Here is a 23,806-nt window from a genome sequence, read left to right on the forward strand (position 1 = left end):
GTCTGTGGTTGTTCGGTTACTCAAATCCCTCTATAGAAATTCTGAACATTCTACTGTTTTCATTTCTCCATGGCTGGCTCATTCTACCTACCCATTCAAGTATCAGGTCAAATGTCATCTCAAACGGGCCTTTTCTGCCCACCCAGTCTAAAAGTCCCTCTCAACTCGCTCCCTGTCCCGGTATCTTATTTTATATTTTTTTCAGAGCATATTCCTAATCAAAATGATCTTTTTTATTTTCATTATTATTTCTATACCCCTTCTAGAATATATGCTCCATGAAAATAAGGACCTTGTCTTTTCTTATGACCTGTGAGTAGAAACTGTCTGTTAAATAAATTAATATATGTGCATCATTCTCAGCATTGCTTTCAAAAGACTGCCTTTCCCCTTTTTAGCTTATACGCTGATTGCTAAATCTCTTTTATGCCATTTGGTCAGAACAATAAATATATACATTCCCCTCAAATCCATCATGATCTTGAAGATAGATTTCTTTTCCTTGATTAAATTAAACTGTGGGATTTTTTTTTTTTTTGTTAAATAAAATTAGCAGCACTTTTGGCCTCTGCCAAGAACGTTTCCAGCTAAGGATTTTTTAAGCCTTAATCTTTACTGAAATTAGACGGTGGCAGTTGCTAAGCTGCCAGCTGTTAACATGATCGCTGCAGTAGGAATACAACATGCAAACCCGAAGGCTGTGGTCTCTCAAATCTCCGAGTTAGCACTTACACGTGTGGACACAGGTGTTGAACAGGTTGGCAATTGAAAGTGAAATGGGAGGATTCCCAGACCAGATGCGGATTTTACCTTGTGGGACCTCGGCCACTTAAGGTGCCCTGTCAAAGGTGATGATGCCAAAACCTGATTTCATGCTGTCCTCAGATTACAGTCTGCTCATACCCCCCAATTCTCAATAAATCCATTCTTTATGGGGTTAAGAGTGGATTGCGTTAAGCATATGAGTGTTTATCATTGCTGTATCTTTCCACCGAAAGGATTTTCAGTTGCAATGCAGTGTATTATACACGCTTTGTTTTGTAATGTACAAGTAAGCTTCTGAGTGAAAATAAATACTAGGTCAGAGCACCTGTTTTTATCTAATCCCCCGGTCTATGGTGACGGGGCAGAGTGCAGGCTGCAAGATCTCCAGCTCAGGAGTCCAGGGTGACCCCCGTGGTCCCAACGCTTCTCTTTCACCACGTGTTTTAACTATCAGTGCCACTTCCTTCAGAGGGCGGCTTCTCCTCATGACCCTGAATTTGGATATTGGCTGGCAAACCAGTAGCCACAAGGTGTTAACACCATTCAGAAGGATTCACTAGCATGCCCGCCACAGCCTCACCGTAGGGCCTGTTTGCCTCAGGAATGTGATTTGACATGACCTTGTGAAAGAGACGGGAGAAGTAAAAGCCCTTGGGGGTACTGAAGGAATCCAGAGGAGCTTAAAATGTAGCGTCATTTTATGGAATTAGAACGAGGAGGCAGTGAGTTAGAAGGATGGCGTTCCTAGTTAGGTGCTTCTGGAGCCCGTGTTTTCGAAATTCAAACCGTGCTTCGTTCGGTTGTCTCCTGGCTCAGGTTGCCTCAGCGGTAGCTGTTAGTCCTCGGTGTTGTGTTCCTTCTCCATCTGTACTCTCCGTTCCGTTAACACCCTCAACCCCGTTACCTCCGACAGGCCCTGGGTCTGCTGAGTGACTCTTGAGATATGAAAATATTAAAAGAAGTACAAAGTAAAACAAACGTTTAATACTTTATCGTTTAAGTCCCCCTGACTTTAGAAAGTAGGTGATTCTTCTGAAGTTGAAGGGGTTTGTTTGTTTTTGTTTTTTAGGCTTTAGAATTTCTAAAGATCTTAAATGTGCTTCTTCACATGTTATATATCTATCATGTTAAATAATTATTTAGAGCTAGCTAAAAATACAACAATAAAAATAAAGCCAGAATAGCAACTGAACCTGTATTTCAAGTTATATAAAGAAAGAGCACTGATGTAAGCATTTCACACTGCATGTAAAAAAAAAAAAAAAAACCAGCCCATTGATGGGTAATTTTGAAGACTAGATCTTAAATGGCAAGCAGACTTCTAGCATCTGACGTGGGTTATACATATCAGGTCTGGGTTCTTTGTTTTTATTTTTTAATTTTTTTAACATTTATTTATTATTGACAAACATAGAGCATAAACAGGGGAAGGGCAGAGAGAAGGGGGGACACAGAATTCAAAGCAGGCTCCAGGCTCTGAGCTGTCAGCACAGAGCCCAACACGGGGCTTGAACCCACGAGCGGGGAAACCATGACCTGAGCTGAAGTTGGACTCTTAACCGACTGAGCTACCCATGCGCCCCTAGTCTGGGTTCTTTAACGCATGACCACATGAACTTAGTATATGTGGAGATCTTTAGAGATGAAACCTTTTTAAAACGAAGAATAATATTAAAAATCTACATTGAAATATATAGCCAAGGTTATGTCCATTAGAAATAAAAGAGATAATATCTAAAACTACATTTTAAGCATCTCCACTTCATCTTCTCTTTCTCAGGTTATTGTTCATTTACATATTCATACAGCAAGTACTTTCAGCATTGTCCACTGTGTCCTTCATGGGAAAGAAACAATGTAGGGGAGAGAGGGAGGGAGACGGGGGGAGCCAAGCAAGGCTGGGAAACAAAAGCTGAGACAGGAAAGCCAACAGCCCTCCAAAGCCACAGCAGAGAAGCATATGGCCACACAGTCAGTCCAGTCCCCAAAATAAGCCAGGTGCCTCCCCTGTGTTACAGCAACAATGCACCTCTCCAACTCCCAATGAAAGGATTCTGGGAATATGCTAAGGAGGGGAGTTGAGAGAAGGAATACAGTTTCCTGGTGGCTGGGTTTGGTTGGTTGGGGGACTGGTGCTCAGTAGGCAAGCAGGTGCTATGTGCTCTAAATTAGTTACCTCGGATTGTCTCAAAAACCAGATAGCACGCATTATCGTGGTCTCTGTTTTGCAGAAAATCAGAGTGAGGTATATAAAAGTTAAAGTGATTTTCCCAGGGTCATGTCAAAGACGAATTGGAAAGAACAAGTAACTGAGGGTGAATGAAGTGTGATTTCTGTTTTGCAGTGACAGGACTTATGTTAAACCGGGCCTGTGAAGGGGGCTTCCCTTCCATCTGAAACACAGTAAAACTGTAGAGTGAAAGCATAATTCATTCTGGAAACATGCTTGTAACCCAAAGCACTTGTATATCAAAGCAAATTCCCCCATCATTACACGACCCCAAATATTCACATAAAAATGATTATAATACAGTAATGTGATACAAAATAATAAAATGCAAAATACAAAGAAATATAAATTCACCTGCACTTAACCTTTTAAAACCTTCATGCCAACTGTGAGGGAAAGGAGAGAGGAGGGTTACTGTGTAGGACGACTTTCACTATCACTTAGAGAATCACTGCTATCTTTTGGCTCAATGGAATCTTTTCCTTTTCATGCAAATTTAACAAGGAGCCTCTCCAATGACACTTGGTCCTGCCTCCTTTTGAGGATTTGGTGGAAATGGGACATTGCTTTGTTAAAACAGGTTTATCGCTGGCACTGCTACCGCCTTATGGGGGTGGTGCTTTTCTACAAAGTTTGCACTGTTTCCCACATTTGCTACATCTCCCTAATCTCATTTGAAGTGAGGGATTCCAATTTTTCTCCTCCTCCTCTGCAGACGAGATGCAGACGTAGACTTCTTATAAAGTCTTGCAGTTTCAGCCACTCGCAAACATCATTCATACTTCTCGATGATTTCCTTCTCACCTTCCACTGTAATTATCTCCTCCTCCTCACCACCTTTCTTTTCGACTTTTTCTGCAGCGTGGGGGGACATTGTATACACTGGCACGGATGTTGGCTACAGTACAGTATTCATGAACTCTTGCCATATACTGTATTTAATGTCACTGGCAATAAGGCAGCAGAGGAAGGGGTCTCTGTCTGCAGGCAGCCTGACCTAGAATGGAGCAAAGCATCCCTAAGCTTACTCTTGTATGGAAAAGCAAAGGGCTGCCCACAGGTGCTTTGAAGTGACAAAAAATATACTAGTGCCAGGTGTGCACATCATCCAATGTTCTGAAAAATCACTGATTTCTGCCCTACCCTGTGTCCTGAGACTGAGCATCCAAGTATGGGAGATGATCACCCACAATCCTGCAGAGAGAGAGAGAGAGAGAGAGAAAGAGAAAACAACCATTGGCTCAGTTGTGATCATGTGATGTTTGGCGTCACAAACCAGTATTGCAAGACCTCGGTCATTCATCAAGTTAAAATTTATTAGAAATGTTTGCTTGTCTTGCAGAACACTTGCAGAACAAGCTATTGCAATCTAAATTTACTGTACTTTAATATGGTTATCTTTAGAGAGCTCTTTTCTGGCCAAATTATCGAAAATATACCACTTGCACTATCATTCTCTTTACTCTGCTTTATTTTTCTTCAAGACAACTCATGACTCAAAATTGTTTTAGATATCTCTTTGCTTTTTTGTAATTGAGTCTTCTCTGTTTTTCTGCAAGACTGATCTTATTTTTCTAATTTTTTTCTCTGATTCTGATGCTGGGGAATTTGTTGTAATTCTCAAGGCCTAGATAGTCACTATAGATGCTTAGTAAATATTTGTTCAGTGAACAAATAAGAGGGGGAAATACTCATAAGAATGGAGGACAATATGAAATTTATAAGTGCACATGAAGCTAAAGTCAGTTATTTACCATTCTGACTAGTAAACAATGAAAGATTAATGCCCAGATCTCTAAAAGATACTGAAGGACCAAACATAGCTTTCTAGAAGACCAGATTACATTTGCATTAGTCTTCAAACTGTTTTGTTAATATATCGTCCCTTAAAATAATTTTGTGCAACTTCTAGATCATTGTAAACTTTTCACCATAAATTAGTTGTCGTAGATCTAGTTTCTAAAATAAAACCGTTAATCAATTGTAAGCATGCCTAGTAGAATCTAAATGTTGCTGTGATTCTATATCTACCTGTAACCATGGAAAATTGAGTATTAGTAGCTTTTTTTTTTCCTTGAATTCTTATTTCCATGGCTATTCCCCAACAGAATTTTACTCTTAAGAAATAAGTATTATGCTTTAGAATCCTCTCTGATCACTCTTCTCTGCAATTAAAACGAAGTCTACAAAATTGGAATAAAAAAAATTCCTGTGAAGTCCTAACCACCGGTGCCTTAGAATGTGACCTTAGTTGGAAATAGTTTTGTAATTAGGATGAGGTCATACTGTAAAAGGGTGAGCTTCTAATCCAGTGTTACTGGTGTCCTTATAAAGAAGGAGGTGTTTGGGCTGAGTCCTGCACACAGGGAGAGCACCATGCATAAAGGTAGAGTTGGAGATGATGCTTCTACAAACCAAGATATGCCAGAAATGGCCAGCAAACCACAGAAGTAATGGGAGAGACCAAGGATAGATGGTCTCACAGCTGTCAGAAGAAGCCAACCTTGATTCTACTTCTAGCCTCTAGAACAGGGAGACCATAAATTTCTGTTAATGCCACATAAATAAATGTCAGCAGAGAAAACAGATGTCTAACAGACACAAAAAATAACCTTGGAAAGACAAAAATCTCCTTTCGTCACAAATAGCTTCATCATTACATGTTTAATTTTTTTTTCTTCTTGAGAGAGAGAGAAAGCTCGCGCATGAGCGGGGGAGGGGCAGGAGAGAGAACATCTCAAGCAGGCTCCATGCCCAGCACAGAGCCAGATGCTGGGCTTGATCTCATGATGATGAGATCATGAACTGAGCTGAAATCAAGAGTCAGATGCTCACTGACTGAGCCACTCAGGTGCCCCCATTATTACATCTTTTTATACTAAACACCCAGATTTATTTCCCCTTCTCCCTCCAACCAGGTTTGTTAAACTACCTCACCTGAATAAAATAAGACTATGAAAAGGAGAAAGTGAACTGTTATAAACAAAAGGCTTTAAGTATTAAAAAGTATTTTATATTGATGTATATTTGCAGTGATAAGTAGCAGAAAACTGATAAAAGCATATGAATATATGACAAAATTTGGAGGACAGTTATTAAACATAAAGTTAGTCTACGGCCATACCACCCTGAATGCGCCCGATCTCGTCTGATCTCGGAAGCTAAGCAGGGTCGGGCCTGGTTAGTACTTGGATGGGAAACATAAAGTTAAAGTTTATTGGAAATGCCCATCTTAATGAGCTAGATATGGCTTCCCTTCCCAATTTATCTGTAAATGAATATTTTTCTAAAATGAGAAAGGGTTTCAGATTGACTCCTTGTTTATAGGATTATTTAGAGATGTAAGTGTCGATGAACTTGGCTCCCTAAGTAGGTGTATGATGGTTTGGCCACACTATCATTCAGTTTCTCAACCAGTGGTGTGTGTGTGTGTGTGTGTGTGTGTGTGTGTGTGTGTAAGTTCCTAAGTTAGATTCCCCCAACACATAGTGATATATCATAAAAATATTTTTAATATTCTGTCATCTTATAACTAAATTAGTTCCTTCCATAACTTTGCCAAAAGTAAAAAAATACAAAGCCATCTAATTTTCAAATACTTTGTTTTGCCTCCGAATGTAGAGCACCATACCGTTATTAGAGAGAGCTGTTCATTTCTACTTGTTCTCCAGCTTTAGTCTGAAGAGGTAAATCTTGTCCATTTTCTAGTGGGAGATGAAGGGGAATTAATCAGGATTTCCTGTCTTTTGGCAAAAAATCAGACCTTGCAAGATCACTGTTCAAGGATGGGTAAGAGGCAAGGGGGTGTGGAAGTACTGAAGACCTATCAAAGGAGTCTTTGTATATTAAAATATATATCAGTATATTAAAATCAAATATACTGATTTTGTTTAACTTATAAGAAACATGGACTCTATTGAAAAGTTTGTGAAAACGAGTTGGCTGATATTAATAGGAGAGATCTAACAGAAATAAGGCAGTAAAGCAAAAAACAAGTTGATATCCACATTTTATGTAATGTACAGAATGAAGATGACACAAATGAAGCCACTAATATGGAAGACAAGAAGCTCTAGAAGTGTGAAATCAAAACCTATCTACCTATATTAAGGAAAGAAAGCAAATACTCAATGTGACCAAAATCTGCTTATCTAAATGGGAAGAGAACACAGATAAAATAGAAGTAGTAATAAGCAATGGTGAAAATAAAAGTAAGAGGAACATTATCTGATATTTCAAAGAAATCAGTCTGCAGATACACAGACTTCCCTTATTTCAGGAAATATAGTGAGAAGATATCTTCAATCATTTATGCTAAAATATTTTTTTCAGTTATAAATATGCATTGAGTGTTACACTCAAATACAGAAATTAGTAGAGATAAATCTACAGAGAATTAATGGGAAATTGACTTGAGAATTTAGTGTACATACAAGATCTATAAGTCACTTCCCTGAAAACATTTAAAGAGGAGCACCTGGTATTTGAGGTGAAGGAGTATAGTTTCTCAGGAATAGGAAACTTAAAATAGAAAAGAATTAAAGAATAATGATAAAAAATATAGCTGAATCTCTGTTAATGTTATAAAATGCTTTGAGTCCACCACATATAAACATAAGGATCGTTCCTGAACAAGTTGTGGATGTATGGAGTAATTTGTAACAAGATGTGAAACCTAAACTCAAAGTTAATGAATGGTGTAATAAAAATGGGCTCTACTCCTCAAGTTACGTAAGAAATAATTAGAAATGATTTCATATTTCCAATAAATAGAGAAAATATGGGGTCAATTTCTATCCATGAAAAAGTTTTAAAGTCTGTAAACAAAAGTAGGATGCCTAGAAAACTTTAGTAAACACAAAACAGAAGACAGCAATATGTATGTAAATTCTTACAATGCATGTGGTAAATAGACATATTAGGAGTCAGATTCTCAGAATGCGATTAAAAAACAAAATCCATATATATGGTGATTTTAAGGGATACACTACAAACAGCAAGAACACGGAGAGAATGTAGCATGACAATATTCAGACCAAGGAAAACTTAAGAGCAGTGTTAAACACATCGAAAGTTTATAATTTTACATTCATTAAAGATATCATCAACAATTTGTGTAAAACAATGGTTGTTAAAATCTCGATACTACCCAAAGCAATCTACACATTAAACACAATCCCAATCGAAATAGCACCAGCATTCTTCACAGAGCTAGAACAGCAGTCCTAAAATTTGTATGGAGCTACAGAAGACCCCGTATAGCCCAAATAATGTTGATAAAGAAAACTAAAGCTAGAGGCATCACAATCCCAGACTTTAGCCTCTACTACAAAGCTGTCATCATCAAGATAGTATGTATTGGCACAAAAGCAGACACATAGACCAATGGAATAGAATATAAAACCCAGAAATAAACCCACAAATATATGGCCAAACGATCTTTGACAAAGCAGGAAAGAGTATCCAAAGGAAAAAAAGACAATCTCTTTAGCAAATGGTGCTGGGAACAATGGACATAAAATATAGGGAGCTCTCATATGAATCAGATGTTTTTGAGCAAGTTAAGAATTTCTTTTTAATATAATCACTCCGTAATCTCTGTTTCCTAAGTATTATTTGCTATTTCGTTTTGTTTTGTTTTGTTTTGTTTTGTTTCCTGAATGATCTTATCATTTTAATGGGTTCTTATGACTGTGATCCCATTGTAGCCACTGGTATACCTGAAAGAATAACACCTGGTCCCTCCATGGCTCTTACTACTGGGCCCATCACCTTCTGGGTGCTTAAGACAGCCTCATTGGATAAAGGAATAAATTTAGCCTCATGTTTATTGCTTCCTGAACATTTTAAGTGCAGTGTTTGACATTTAAAAAAAAAATCAAATATTACTTGAATGGTAAGTGGAGGAAGATTCATTTAAGAGTACAAGTAGGGTAATTTGGACTGCTAGACTCTTTTGTATTTTTTTTTAAACAAGGTAAGTATGTGATCTGTACTAACAATAATAATAGAGTTTCAAGTGTGGCCGAATATTTTATCAAATTGAAATAAGTTTAATTTCATGGAGAAATTAAGAGGCAAGGAATATATGCCAAGCACTAGGGGAGCCGATGAGTCAAAAACAAAGAGACAGCACACGGGTAAATGCAGTTAGAAAAATGTGAAGGGACAGGTTTGTAAGGGTGCTAGAGGGAAGAGTAGGGTTTACTAGATTCAGAAATCTATAAATCCTGCCGTTTTAAAGGTGGAGGTGATCCATTCCTGCTTGGGAGTTCAGGTGGGGAAATGGATAAAAGTGGACAAATCTGGTTGAGGAGATGATCTGGAGCACCAACACGGTGGTAGCTGTAGATTCCAACTAATATTTGTGGGAGATTTTTGCAAGCCATGCAGGGAAGGCAGGCCTTTCTGTGCTAGCCATCTCTCTCCCAACAGATTCCAGATTGTTTGTGTGGTGATGTGTCAGGAGACTTTCTTTCAGCCAGGTTTATAAGATTCTTCCAAATGAAAGGGGGAACTTTTGAATAATTGGCTTTATATATTTCCTGTTTTGTTCATTGGTCACAGAAGTATTACTTTGTAGTAGTCCCTATAGTCTAATAATTATATTTTAATTATAAGACAAATTTGAACGTATTTTGGTTTTACATGCAAACCCCATCAAAAACATTTTTTCCTGGAATGTGGTAGAAATGTATAGTTTTTCTCATATATATGAAAGCTAGATCTGTTTTCATAATCTCCATTAAAAAAACTTAGAATTGAAGGATTAGCCAAAGGATTTGAATTGGTGGTCTTGGCTAGTCCTCAAATTAATGCTAAGAATTATTTTATGGAAAACATCTAGAAATGCTGGGTAAGGTATAATATGCATCTTTTTTAAATGCATAGCTGAACTGCAAGAAGAAAGGAAAACCTCAGGGACCAAGTAGTGAAGCTTGTGAGTTGGCATTGTAGCTGTATTGGGCCTTATGGATACACCAGGATGCTGATGTTGGTTTGTAGGGATTTTACTGTTCACACAAAGAAAACATACCCTGAGGCATTCTCAAAGTGGGCATTTGGATAGGAGATCTTCTCATAAAGAACTCAAAAGAGCTAGATGACTGTGAAATGTGGACTAGAAAAAAAAACCCTGCCCCCAGGCTAGTAAATTTATATTTGGCCTTAGGCTGTGAATATGGAGTAAAAATGACTCCTGAGAATTTGTAGCTGTTAGCGTGTACTCAGAGAATGTTGAAATTCTAATTTGTTTTATACAAATTTAAGGGAGAAATGCCCAAGTTAAGAAATTAACATAAAAAAATACTTCTGGATTGGTGATATATCTGAGACATCTGACATTTTTAAAAAATGTGTTTGTGGAGAGATGAACCTTTAACAAAAGTTTTATAAAATATCCATGATAAAATGGTGCTGGATATGAGCTCATGATTTAAAATTACAAAACAATAAACTAATTATTTACACACCCAAGAATTTTAGTAATAACCATCATATATATAAACTATAAAATAGTTAAACTTAGGGTGATGAAATTTATAAACTGATTCAAAACTATAAGAAAAGAACAAAACAACACTATGAAAAATGAACAAGCAGATTTGGAATAGGACTATTAGATCTAGTAAAATAATTTTTTTTAATTTTTTTAATGTTTTATTTATTTCTAAGAGAGAGAGACAGCGTGAGCNTTACTTTAAAACTCAGTAAGAAAAGTGTAACCACACATCCAAATATGAAAGCATGCTTGTAAATAATTCATGTATAAGAAAAGAACTAATGAAATGGAAAATATTTAGAACTGAACTAAGAAAAACACTATATGATAACTTGTAAGATTAACCTAAGATAAACTTAGGATAAACCAAGATATATATGCATTTAGGGTTATTGAACCTATATAATAAGTAACAACTGAAAATGAATAAGCTAAGTAGATGAATTAAAACATTCATAAAAGAACAACCCCCCCCAAAGAAGGGAGAAATCATAAAGATAGCAGAAATTAAGAATAGAAAACAAAGAATAGAGAAGAATAACTAAATGCAAAGTTATTCCTTGCAAGTGCTCAAAAAAGTAAATAAAGCTATAGCAAAACTGATTATGGAAAAGAGATTTGAATGACTGATAACATTCTGATAAAAAATGAACAAACTTGTTTAAAAAAGAAATCCACAGAAAAGAAAATCCCAAGTGGCTAATAAAAATATGAAGAAATGCTCAGCTGTATTAGTAATGAGAATTGTAAACTCAGAGAATATTGATACACCACTTTCCATTCATCAAAATTGGTAAAATATAAAGCCTCAAAATGCCAAGTTTAGCAAAGATGGGTAGTACCAGGAACCCTCAGGTACCACTGTTGTATGTATGGGTTGGAAAGTAGTTCTGCAAAGTCTAGTGAGGATGTAGATACACATGCCCTACAGCCTATCAATTCCACCCCCGGCTGTAGCCCCTGACGCAGCTCTAACACATGTGCAAGGATGACCACTGTGGCATTATTTTTTAATGGCAGCAAGGGGAAGAAACTGAAGGTGTCATCAGGACATTGGGTAAAGTGTGGCCATTCAGATAACAGAATATGTATCAAGATGGCTAAACTTGCTGAACTTTTGGGAGAAGAAGTTGGCAAAAGGAATGTATATGATTTATTCATATAAAATACTAAAATGTGTGAATGAATACTTGAGTTTCTTAATTTACCTATGTGGTAATTGTGATTTATTTTAAATACATACTTCGTCTTTATCCCCATTCTAGCATAGAATCCTTGTACTTTCCTAATGAGTGATAAAGCTGTCTTTTCTTATGTTAATGAGGTGATTTTAGAGCCCACCTAAGAATGAGGGCTGTTTGCCTGGAGAATCGACAGTATGATAAGAATTGGAACTTTCACTCCCAGCTATCCCCAAACCCTCCCAGACTTGGGGGAGGAGCCAGGGGCTAGAAGCTGAATAGACTGTCACCAGCCAATGATTTAATCAGGCGTGCCTCTGTAATGAAACCTCTATAAAAAGAACAAAACAAAATAAGGGGGTTGGGAGAGCTTTCAGGTTGGCGAACAGATGGAAGATTTAGAGAGGAGGTTGTGGGAATCCCTGATCTGTAGCCTGTTTGAAATACAGGTACTAATTTGGACTAGCATCTGAAGTACAAAGAGAGAGGGGCATCTGGGTGGCCCAGTCAGCTAAGCTTCTAAGTCTTGATTTCAACTCCGGGCATGATCTCAGGGTTTGTGAGTTGGAGCCGCTGCAGTAAGGCTTTGTGCTGACAGCATGGGGCCTGCTTAGGATTCTCTCCCTTCCTCTGTCTCTGCACCCTGTTCCCAAATAAATAAANGGACAGAGTGTGGTAAGAACCTCCAATCTGTAGGTTACAGTCTGGGCTTATGACTGGCATCCAAGGGGGAATGAGGGAAGGCCAGTCTTGTAGGACTGAATGCTTGACCTATTTGAATTCTCCATGCTGTCTTGGGATATATAGTGTCAGAACTGAGCCTATTATAGGATACCCAGCCAGAGTCCCGACCATTGCTTGTTACTGGTGTGGAAACCACCCTGCCTGTATATACAACACGTTGGAATTGGGTCTAGGAACCTAAAAATTTATGTAAAAAAAAAAAAAAGTTGTAAAAACATGCATGGAAATAATAAAGACAAAATTCAGCATGGCAATTACCTCTGTGGAGAGAGAAAAGAAAAATGGGTTTGAATGTAAATGTGTGTGTGTGTATATGTGTATGTACATATGTATGTGTATGTATATATGTATATACATATACGCACAAACACATATATACAAAGACACACATATATACACACACACAGAGACAGTAACTGTATCCAGAAAAAACTGTAAATCATGCATGTGTATATATACACACATACATGTATGTGTGTATACACACATACACACAAGAAGTTGTGATTCAGCAAAGCTGGATGATGGGTATAGATATATTAATATATTGTACCTTTGTATATGCTTGAAATATTTTATATTTTTAAGGTAACACTACATTAAATCATATTATAGAAGAGTATGAGACTTAGAACTAAGTTATTGCTGCTGACAAAAAACTGAGGACTGATGGATGTGGGGGGAGGGGGGGANGGAAGAGTATGAGACTTAGAACTAAGTTATTGCCCTTAAGTAAGAGAATGAGCTTTTTTTTTTTTTAATGAATAATGGAAGTATAATCTCACTGTTTACCACCCACCGCCACACTGCTCCCAAACCCTGCCAGACCCCTCACAATCCAGTCTTTTTACCCAAGGAAGCTGAAACCTTGAGTAACAGACCACCATAGGAGCCACCATATTTCATCGTAAGCCTTATGCATAGGCAATTGAAAAAGTTAATTCACTGAGGGTAAAAAAAAGAAAAGGAAAATTTAAGAGTACAGGAACCGCAGGTGTACAAATAAAGTCATTTGCCTCACTAGTCCCAAACAAGGCTTGGTGTGTGTGTGTGTGTGTATACACATATATATGTATCTATATGTATGTGTATATATATGTATGTATGTGTATAGTTTTTTTTTCCAAAATGGAAATAGCTGTATTCATTTTTCCTCATTAAAATGTAATTCAGAGGCACCTGGCTAACTCAGTCAGTAGACTCTTAATCTCAGGGTCATAAGTTTGAGCCCCAGGCCGGGCATAGAGATGACTTAAAAAAATGTTTTTCTTAAACGTAATTCATATTGTTTTGGAAAACTCAAACACTGTGAAAATAAGCGCATAATAGCACATTCTTACATATATATACACATGTGTGTATACACATACACACATGTGTATATATATAATTTTTTTTAAGTAGGCTTCACACCCAGCTTGGAGACCTGAGCTGAGGTCAAGCTTAACTGAGCAACCTAGGTACCCCCATAATAGCACTTTCCAGTAATTAGTATAAATATTTTAATCTGTATTTTGTTCAAATGTGTGTACAGTGTTTATCCAAAGAAGCAACTGCACATTTTTGTTTTTCACCTGATTTTTATGTTATATCTTTGAAATAGTTCCATGTCCTGAAAAAAAAAAATCTGTCGTAAGTGCTTTGATGGCTGAGTAGCATTATACTGTGTGGTCAAAACCACTATTGGTTTTTCCAGTTTTTGCTTATATTCAGTGCTGCAGTGAACACGCCACACACGTATCTTTGAATATTTGTCCCATTTGCTTACTTGGAATAATACGTTCTTAGATTTGCTGGATCAAAGGGATTACATAATAAACAGTGAGCCTTATATACTAGGACATTTCCAGCAGGCGGGAAACTCAGACAGGAGGTGATGCCGCAGTCTGGAAACACAATCACCTCTTCTCTAGTTAGGCTCAATTGTTGCTTTTCTCTGTCAGCCCGTGTTGATAGACACTAGTTCTTTGTTGTAAATATATTTTGTACACATCTTCTCTTAGTTTGTGGCTTTGCCTTTTTACTTTCTTTGTCGTGTGCTTTAATAAGGAGAATTTCTTAACTTTAACATAGTCCATGTGATTTTTTTCTCTCTTTTGAGTCCTCTTTAATCTTTGTCTGTTGAAAGGTATTTTTTTTTATGTTTTCTTAGTTTCGTTTATGTTTAAAAGTAGAAAAGGGGCATAATTCACATTACCCAAACTGTTTTCCATGGACTCCTGTGTTCTAGGATATTTTGCAGTTTAAGTGTTAATCAATCCACCAGTGTGAAGTGTTTCTCCTGCTGGGAACAGCACCTCCCCTCTCTATTTTGGGGGAAACTCTCAGAGGCCACCTAGTGTAGCGTTTGACATTCTTTGCCACAAATGTAAGCTCTTGACCCAAACTGGACTAATGTTAGTTCTACCCCTTCGCCACGGTGATTGGTCCAAATATGTCCTTTAGACTTAAGGTGGGACAGTCAGAGAGGTGACTGAAGAGGTATTGGCAACTATGGTTCTAGGTCACTGAGACTACAGCACAAGAAAATGAAGCCAGTTTCAAAAGAGAAGTAGAATGGAGAAACTGAGTGATCTTGGCAGTGATAAGTTACTGGCTCCCAAAAACTTATTCCACCCTGGACCTTCCTGTGGGTTTGCTTATGTAGGCAATTAATTTAAAAGTTAAATTCCCAACTTTCATTGAAATCTTTTTGTTTGTTTTGGGAGGGTTTATTTGTTTGTTTTGGGGGGGGCTTGTGCACGCATGCAAGCAGGGGAGGGGCAGAGCAAGAAAGGGACAGAGGATTCGAAGCAGCCTCTGTGCTGACCTTGATGCAGGCTCGAACTCAAACCCAAACCATGACATCATGCCCCGAGCCAAAGTCAGATGCCCCTGAAAACTTATTTTATTTTTTTTTACTTTAAAGTCTGGAAATAAGTGCGGTTTAAACTGTAGTCCATGATCATATATGTTTGAGAATGCTCCTGTTACATCTTACTCTTAGAGATTCATAAAGTATGTTAGCCTACTAAAGGCCCTAACCAAACATTCAGTAGAAGAAACCTTTTTATCTTTATTTAACCCAGTGATTCGTCAAATGTGTTTTTAACACAAATGCTTTTTTATGATACTTCTATTAATATCTCATAGGATCTTGGCCAGAAGATCATTAGTTTGGGAAGGGCCTAACTGCAAGCTGGCAGAGGAAAGGTGCTTTCATTTCTGAGTTAGTTTTTGGAAAATGCTGACATCTATTGATTTTTAAGCAAATCTTATTATTTTTAAAATTTGGCAAAGAGTCCTCTGATAAAAAATAAAGGAAATTTAATGCAAGCGATCTGCAAACCTTTTCTCGTGCAGGTTAGCCAGTACACCTTCGCTATGTGCAGTTATAGAGAAAAAAAGTCTGAACCACAAGAACTAATGCAGCTTGAAGGATACACTGTGGATTATACTGATCCCCACCCAGGTAATTGTAAGCTGAATCTCTTTCTCTGCCATATATTCGTGAAATTCTCATAAATATCCTATCTGTGTTCTATGATCCAAGCTCCACTCAATGAATAGGATGCATATTTCACTGATGTACCTGGACAAGACTTCATGAGCTTCAGATTCTGTCTTTCTGAGGACTACTTAGCTTTAGGCTAAACTCATCATTTCTGTTATCTTTAGGACAACGAAGCAATAGTGAAAGTTATGGTAATGGAAAAATTCTATGAGAAATATCAGCAATGCTTACATAAACTTCTTTAGTGGAAGGCAAAAAAGTACAAGACAGAAATAGGGAAAGAAATGGCAAATGAACTTTTATGTAGACCTCCGATTTTTTCCCCGGTAGCACATTCTTATCCTTCGCTCCTTACCTCTATATTAACACTAGGTATGTACTAGACATTTGATGTCTAAAATTGGTGAAAGAATGAATGAATGTGGACATTAATGAAGCTAATAAAGCAATATTAAGGGATACATAGATTTAATAAATAAAGGGTTAAAATTTCATATAGAGAGATGAAAAGTAGGAATCTGTAATCACATTCACTAACTGGTCACTGAAAAATGCAAAATGTCGTCTCTTGCAAAGGATAAAATGCCATACAGATACAGGTATCATTTTTGCCTTACCTGTATTTCTTTTATGCTAAAATTACCATATATTTCTCCTGCATCCAGCATTAGGAATGTGCCAAAAGAGAAGACTTTCTTCTCGGGCATGAGCTTTCTGGCCACACTAAATATTTCTATGGAGTAGATTTGTATGGTGTGCATAATGTTACCGTGTCACAAACTGTTCATTTCCCTAGGCTATTTTCAACTTTTTAAAAAAAATATGCAAGTGTAAACTTTTACTAGTAGCATTGAGCTACTGATGTCAAACTGATTCTTTTCCATGAGACCATTTAGTGAATGAGCTTTAAAAACCTGCCAACTACATAAGTTTTTTAATGCTGTCTTTCTCCACAGGGCTTCAAGGTGGACAGATGTTCTTTAATGCAGTTAAAGAAGGAGACACTGTGATATTTGCCAGTGATGACGAACAGGATAGAGTATTATGGGTTCAGGCCATGTACAGGGCCACTGGTCAGTCATATAAACCCATTCCTGCAATTCAAACCCAGAAACTGAATCCTAAAGGAGGGACTCTCCATGCAGATGCTCAGCTTTGTAAGTTTTGTTAAAACATAATTTCATTATCAATTAATAACCTTAATAAGATATAAAATTGCCTCAGGCAAATTTGTTCAGTATCATAGTTTACATCATTAACGAATTCCTAATTGAATAAAAATAGTTTGTACTAGTCATAGAATTGGCTAATTTTTCGTATGGGTCGGGAATAAATGGTGCCTGGGTTTTCAATTATGAATTTGTCAAGCATTAGGGTACATTTGGGCATCACAGGGGCATGTAAGAAAATTCTCCAAAACTTCTAAAATAAAATTTATTTTCATAATTATAATTTTAACTTTAATGTGTTCTACAAAAATGGAAGAAGTATTGCCAAATTAAATGAGCATTGATAGGACTCCAGAATACCAAAATCATAAACCGTCACTTTCTGGGGTGGTTCTTTATAACTCAGAAGAATAATAGGACTGTTTTCTGTTGTAGATTGAACAAAAGAATGAGTCATTAAGCCAACTTTCTTTATCTGAATACCTTAGTATTCATGTCGTTCTTTTTATGCTAATTTAAATCAAGAGTTTTATTCTTCATTTGAATCTATAAGTGATTAATAACAAATGATACAATAATTATAGAAACATTTTCAAACACAGCTTTAATAATCATTAAACCCAGGTATTCTAGCTTGTTATACTCTTTTCCAAAACTTCCCTGGTCTCTTCTATAATAAGACTATTTTGTATGACTTCAAAATCAAATTTTGACTTTTCAGTCAACACCCTTTTACTATTAAGATTCTTCTCGAGGGGAGTAACATCTTGGCATGCATTATTTTGTTCTCTGCATCAAACAACTTATCTCTTTTCTTTTCAAACCCCCTTTGCTATCACATCTAGGCATCTTAACAGTATATAGGGCCAAATAATTAAAGATGGAATATGAAATCAACTCCAGTTACCTTTGTGTTTCAGAGTTAAAGTAGACATCTTTAATCTTACCACAGTCCACATGTGATACTGTATCACTTCATGCATACTATATGAACCTTCTAATAGTATACTTCTCTTGCTCCCTTCCTGGCTCTAGACTATTTCTTGTCATACATTTTGCTTCTATATGTATTGTAAATCCCACAGTAAATTGCTATTATAATTATTGCCTTAACAGTTACCTTTTAGGGAAATTTAAGTATGAGAAAATGTTATATACTTATCCAAGTAGTTATCTTTTCCAATGTTCTTCATTGTCTTGACGAAATATTTTACTTCTTGAAAGATTTCTTTGACTTACAGTGCAAGTCTGCTGGTGATTAATTCTTTGAACTTTCTTATATATGGAAAAGTAATTTACTTTCATTTTGAAAATTTTTCTTTCAGTACTTTAAAGATTTCGCCTCACATTCTAATTCCTTTTTTTTTATAATGAGAAATGGACTAATTTTTGTCTTCTCCTGTGTACATAATGTGTCTTTTTTCCCCTCTAGCTGCTTCAAATGTTTTCTCCTTAACACTGGTGTTGAACAATTAGCTATTTATAATGTGTCTTGATGTAGTTTTCCTCATGAAAATGTTCTTGAGCTTTATTCTAAGACACAGTTACTTGGAAACAGTTCATTCTTTTCAAGTTTTACTCTTAAGTTTTGTCAGGTAGAACTAAACAGTGTCTAGTCTTGGATTAATTTTCCCCATTTCTGAACCAGGATTCTTCTTAAAGACTCTAATGACCGATGAATTTTGAGGTTTCCTGTTGGCTGTTGAGAACAAGTACTATTCCAGGCTCCCTGTGAGTTTTGGGCACTGCCCCCTCTTATCCTCTAGGATGATTTCTTCCCTGGCCTCAAATCGTTTCCTCACATGTGTGAAGTGGTCAGTATTCAACTGAATATGGAAAGGGAAAGGAGGAGGAAACCATATACCTGCAGGCAGACTGTAGCCCATTTGGCCTTTGTGAATTGTCAGCTCCATCTTGTCAACTTGGGGAGGGCACTAGTGCTTCGTAGGTTCTTGTTCCCTGTGCTACAACTTTAAAAGTTTCTCCTGACATTCACTTGAGGCAACCATGAGGCTCACCTCATTTATTGCTCGTCTGTCAGGAATCACTTTCATGGATTACCTGATGTCCAGTGTTTTGAGAAGGTTTTTTTTTTTCCTAAATTTTTAGCTGCTTTAGGTAGGAGGTAAATCTATTCTCAGTGACTCTATCGTGACAAGAAACAGAATGATTGTTTCTGTAAGTTAGAGCAAGATTTCTCGACTTCAGTACCATTAACATTTTGGACCAGATAATTCTTTGTTTCAAGGGTTGGTGGGAGGGCTGTCCTGTGATAGGAGATGCTTAGCGTCATCCCAGGCTTCCACTCACTAGATGCCTGTAGCAACCAGCCCCCACCAGGTCTGGTAACAAAAAGTATCTCCAGACTTTGTAGAACGTTCTGGGGGACAGAGTTGAAAATGGGCTGGAAACACCATCATGTGACAGTCATGGAGTTACAGTGATTTGGAAATTATTTTTGTGAAACTGTCTTCTCATTCTCTTGTGTTTCAGTGTTTTTTCTTAACATCCTAAGTGCAGGAAATACTCCAGGAGTAGATGAGCTCATGGCTATCATCCATCTTGTGTAGTGGCAAGAAAAGTGGTCAGGAACCACTGGCCCAGAACAGTAAGGCCACGATTTCATGATACAGAATTAATGAATGCGGGATCTAGTAATCAACTAATTCAAATAGCCGCATAATCCCTTTCTACCAAAACTTTTCTATCAGGTATCAGTGGATTGTGGAAGCAGCATTGATTAGGCTAAGTGGAATTGAGTTTTCTAGCCCCTTGATTCACTTGTTCTAAAAAAATCCAAAGTTGTTCTAAAAGGCCAAACTGTTTCAGTTATATGACAAGAGCTTTCTTCCATTCCAGGCTTTCAGTAGTGTTTTCTATCACAGCCAACCCTGCTGTTTGATCTTTCTTTAAGAAAGTTGTGCCTGGAAGAGGAGGAAAGAACAATGGGTTTCCACCTCACTAAATGAGAATACTGATCTAGAGGGATGCCTGGGTGGCTCAGTTGGTTAAGGGGCTGTCTCTTGATTTCAGCTCTGGTCATGATCTCCTGGTTTGTGAGTTGGAGCCCTGCATGGGGCTCTGCGCTGGCAAGGCAGAGTCTGCTTGGGATTTCTCTCTCTCTTCCTCTTTCTCTGTCCCTCCCCCACTCTCTCTCTTTCAAAATAAAAAAAATAAAAATAAAAAAAGATGTCTTCCTTCTATCTCTTTTTTCTTGAGAGTTTTTATTAAGAAAGGATGCTGTATTTTGTCAAATGCTTTTTATGCATCTGTTGACAGGGTCATATGGTTCTTATCCTTTCTTCTATAAATGTGATGTATCACATTGATCTGTGAATATTGAACCAGATCTGCAGCCCAGGAATGTATCCCACTTGATAATGGTGACTAATTATTTTAATATGATTTTAATATGCTGTTGAATTCGATTTGCAAGTATCTTATTGAGAATCTTTGCATCCATGTTCATTGGGAATATTGGCCCATAATTCTGATTTTTAGTGGGGTCTTTGGTTTGGGAATCAGTGTAATGTTGGCTTCATAGAATGAGCCCAGAAGTTTTCCTTCCATTTCTTTTTTTTTAAAGTTTTATTTATTTCTGAGAGAGAGACAGAGAGACAGAGAGAGAGCGGGTGCGCAGGGGAGGGTCAGAGAGAGAGGGAGACACAGAATCTGAAGACAGGCTGCAGGCTCTCAGTAGCTGTCAGCACAGAGCCTGATGCAGGGCTCAAACCCGCAAACTGGGAGGTCATGACCTAAGCTGAAGTTGGACGCTTAACCAACTGAGCCACCCAGGTGCCCCTCCATTTCTATTTTTTGGAACAGTGAGAAGAAAAGGTATTAACTCTGCTTTAAAGGTCTGGTAGAGTTCCCCTGAAAAGCCATCTAGCCCAGGACTCTTATTTGTTGGGAAATTTTTTAATAACCTATTCAATATCTTCACTGGTTATGGGTTTGTTCCAATTTTCTGTTTCTTCCTGTTTGAGTTCTGCTAGTGTGTGCGTGCTTAGGAATTTGTCCATTTCTTCCAGGTTGTCTAGTTTGTTGGCATATAATTTTTCATCGTATTCTCTAATAATTGTTTGTATATCTGTAATGTTGGTTGTGATCTCTCCTCTTTCATTTGTGATTTTGTCTATTTGGATCCTTTCTCTTTACTTTTTGTGAAGTCTGGCTAAGGGTTTATCAGCTTTGTTTATTCTTTCAAAAAAAAACAGCTCTTAGATTCATTGTTCTGCTCTGTGGGTTATTTGGGGTGGGGGGGCTTCTGTATTGTTTATTTCTGCTCTGTCTTTACTGTTTCTCTTCTTCTACTGGCTTTGGGCTTTCTTTCCTGCTCTATTTCTAACTCCTTTAGGCGTGAGATTAAGGTCTGTATTTGGAATCTTTACTGCTTCTTGAAATACGGCTGGATTGCAACGTATTTTCCTCTAAGGACCACTTTTGCTGCATCCCGAAGGGTTTGCCTGTTACATTTTTGTTTTAATTTGCTTCCATATTTCTTCTTTAATTTCCTGGTCCCTTTCACTCGTTAGTAGGAATCTCTTTAACCTCCATGTATTTGGAGGTTTTCCAAATTTTTTCTTGTGGTTGATTTCAAGTTTTATAGTGTTGTGATCTGAACATAGTGCATGATATGATCTCAATTCTTTTATATTTTTGAGGGCTGTTTTGTGACCCAGTATGTGATCTGTCTTGGAGAATGTTTCATTTGCACTCAAGTAGAATGTGTATTCTGCTGCTTGTGGGTAAAAGGTTCTGAATATATCTGTCAAGTCCATCTGGTCCAGTGTATCATTCAAGGCCATTGTTTCCTTATTGATTTTCTGCCTAGATGATCTTTCTGTTGTTGTAAGTGGAGTATTAAAGTCACCTACAATTACAGTATTTTTATCAATAAGTTTCCTTATGTTTGTATATATTCCTTATATATTTGGGTGCTTTCATGTTGGGGGCATAAACACAATTGTTAGCTTTTCTTGATGCATAGACCCCTTAATTATGATGTAATGCCCTTTTTCATCTCTCATTACAGTCTTTGGTTTAAAATCTAGTCTGTGTGTTATAAGTATGGCTACTCCAGCTTTCTTTTGACATCCACCGGCATGATAGATGGTTCTCCGTCTCCTCACTGTCAATCTGCAGGTGTCCTCAGGTCTAGAATTACCCTATGACCCAGCAATAGCACTTTTAGGAATTTATCCAAAGGATACAGGAGTGCTGATTCATGGGGGCACATGTACCCCAAATGTTACAGTAGTGCTATCAACAATAGTCAAATTATGGAAAGAACCCAAATGTCCATCAACTGATAAACAGATAAAGAAGATGGTTAAGCGTCTGACTTCAGCCTAGGTCATGATCTTGCCATTTCTGAGTTCAAGCCCCACGTCAGGCTCTGTGCCAACAGCTCAGAGCCTGGAGCCTGCTTTGGATTCCGTGTCTCCCTCTCTCTCTGCCCCTTCCCCACTCATGCTCGCTCGCTCGCTCTCGCTCTCTCTCTCTCTCTCTCTCTCTCTCTCTCTCTCTCAAAAATAAACATTTTTTTAAAAAATTAAAAAATGGAATACTACTCAGCAGTGAAAAAGAATGAAATCTTGCTATTTGCAACAACATGTGTGGAACTAGAGGGTATTATGCTAAGTGAAATAAGCCAATCAGAAAAAGACAGATATCATATGTTTTAACTCTTATGTGGAATTTGAGAGACTTAACAGAATAGGGGAAGGGAAGAGAAAATAAGTTACAAACAGAGAGAGAGGCAAACCATAAAAGAGTGAAATACAGAGAACAAGCTGAGTGTTGATGGTGGTGGTGGGTTGCAGGGGCGGGGAAAATGGAAGATGAGCATTGAGGAGGGCACTTGTTGGGATGAGCACTGGGCGTTGTATGTAAGTGATGAATCACAGGAATCTACTTCTGAAGCCAAGACTGCATAGTATATACTGTATGTTACCATAATATATACTGGATATATAACATGTATAACATATATAAATATATCTATATAAATATACATATGTGTATGCACCACATATATAACATATACTATGTTAGCTAACAGGACAATAAATTACTTAAAAAACTAAAGTAAAAAAGAATACTGATCTTTACCTCTATCGGAGAAACCATTGGATCCAGAGAGTAGTTAGCCCTTAGTGTTTTCTTCCATTCCGTGACTTCCATAGCATTCCGTTTTCTTCTTTTTTGGTCATCTCTTGGAAGACCAACTTTTAGAGTCATTAACAGAACCTAAGAGGAGAACATGAAAATACAATGACTAATTATAGAAATAAATATTCTCCTAATCTATTTAAATATGCTTTTTCATTCCTTTGCTTACCTATAGCTGGTAAAGGTGAGTGTTTTCATGATTTTTTTTGCTTCATTGTATTAAAATTTTTATAATGTGAATTTTGAAGGAACATCATTGTCTTATCGTAATGTCAGTCTCCTACTTTCTAGGCAAACACAAAATATTTAGGTTAACTTGGACATTTACGAAACAAAAATGTCTATTTTTGCCACAACAGAAAAGTAGAAACAACCTAATATCTACCATTCATATGGGCATAAAGGTCATGACTATGAAGGTATTATAACAGCATGCAAAATCAACTCAGTAATGTTAAGTGGAAAAATGCTAAATTATGTATATGATATTTTCATTATGTTAAAAACAGTTTTATAAGGGGCGCCTGGGTGGCTTAGTCGGTTAAGCGT

At 37.2% G+C, this 23,806-nt stretch overlaps 1 protein-coding gene and 1 long non-coding RNA gene across 6 annotated transcripts in view; one reads left to right on the forward strand and one right to left on the reverse strand.

Annotated features, from left to right (window-relative positions):
- Positions 1 to 23,806, forward strand: part of CADPS2 (calcium dependent secretion activator 2) — a 397,782-nt gene that overhangs the window by 220,124 nt on the left and 153,852 nt on the right. For all 5 annotated transcript variants that reach the window (XM_077773241.1, XM_077773245.1, XM_077773242.1 and 2 more), the window contains exons 9-10: positions 15,764 to 15,872; positions 16,871 to 17,071. In XM_077773241.1, coding sequence (XP_077629367.1) covers positions 15,764 to 15,872; positions 16,871 to 17,071 — 310 coding nt within the window. The remainder of the gene's footprint in view (positions 1 to 15,763; positions 15,873 to 16,870; positions 17,072 to 23,806) is intronic.
- On the reverse strand, positions 1,446 to 23,534 carry LOC144239221 (uncharacterized). The gene is made up of 4 exons (XR_013337343.1): positions 23,427 to 23,534; positions 23,198 to 23,335; positions 4,139 to 4,189; positions 1,446 to 1,700 (listed from the first exon to the last, which is right to left on the reverse strand). It is a non-coding gene; the product is annotated as an uncharacterized LOC144239221 (long non-coding RNA).

The sequence above is a fragment of the Crocuta crocuta genome, unplaced genomic scaffold (assembly GCF_008692635.1).
Source record: "Crocuta crocuta isolate KB4526 unplaced genomic scaffold, BGI_CrCroc_1.0 scaffold16, whole genome shotgun sequence".
NCBI classification, from domain to species: Eukaryota; Metazoa; Chordata; class Mammalia; order Carnivora; family Hyaenidae; genus Crocuta; species Crocuta crocuta.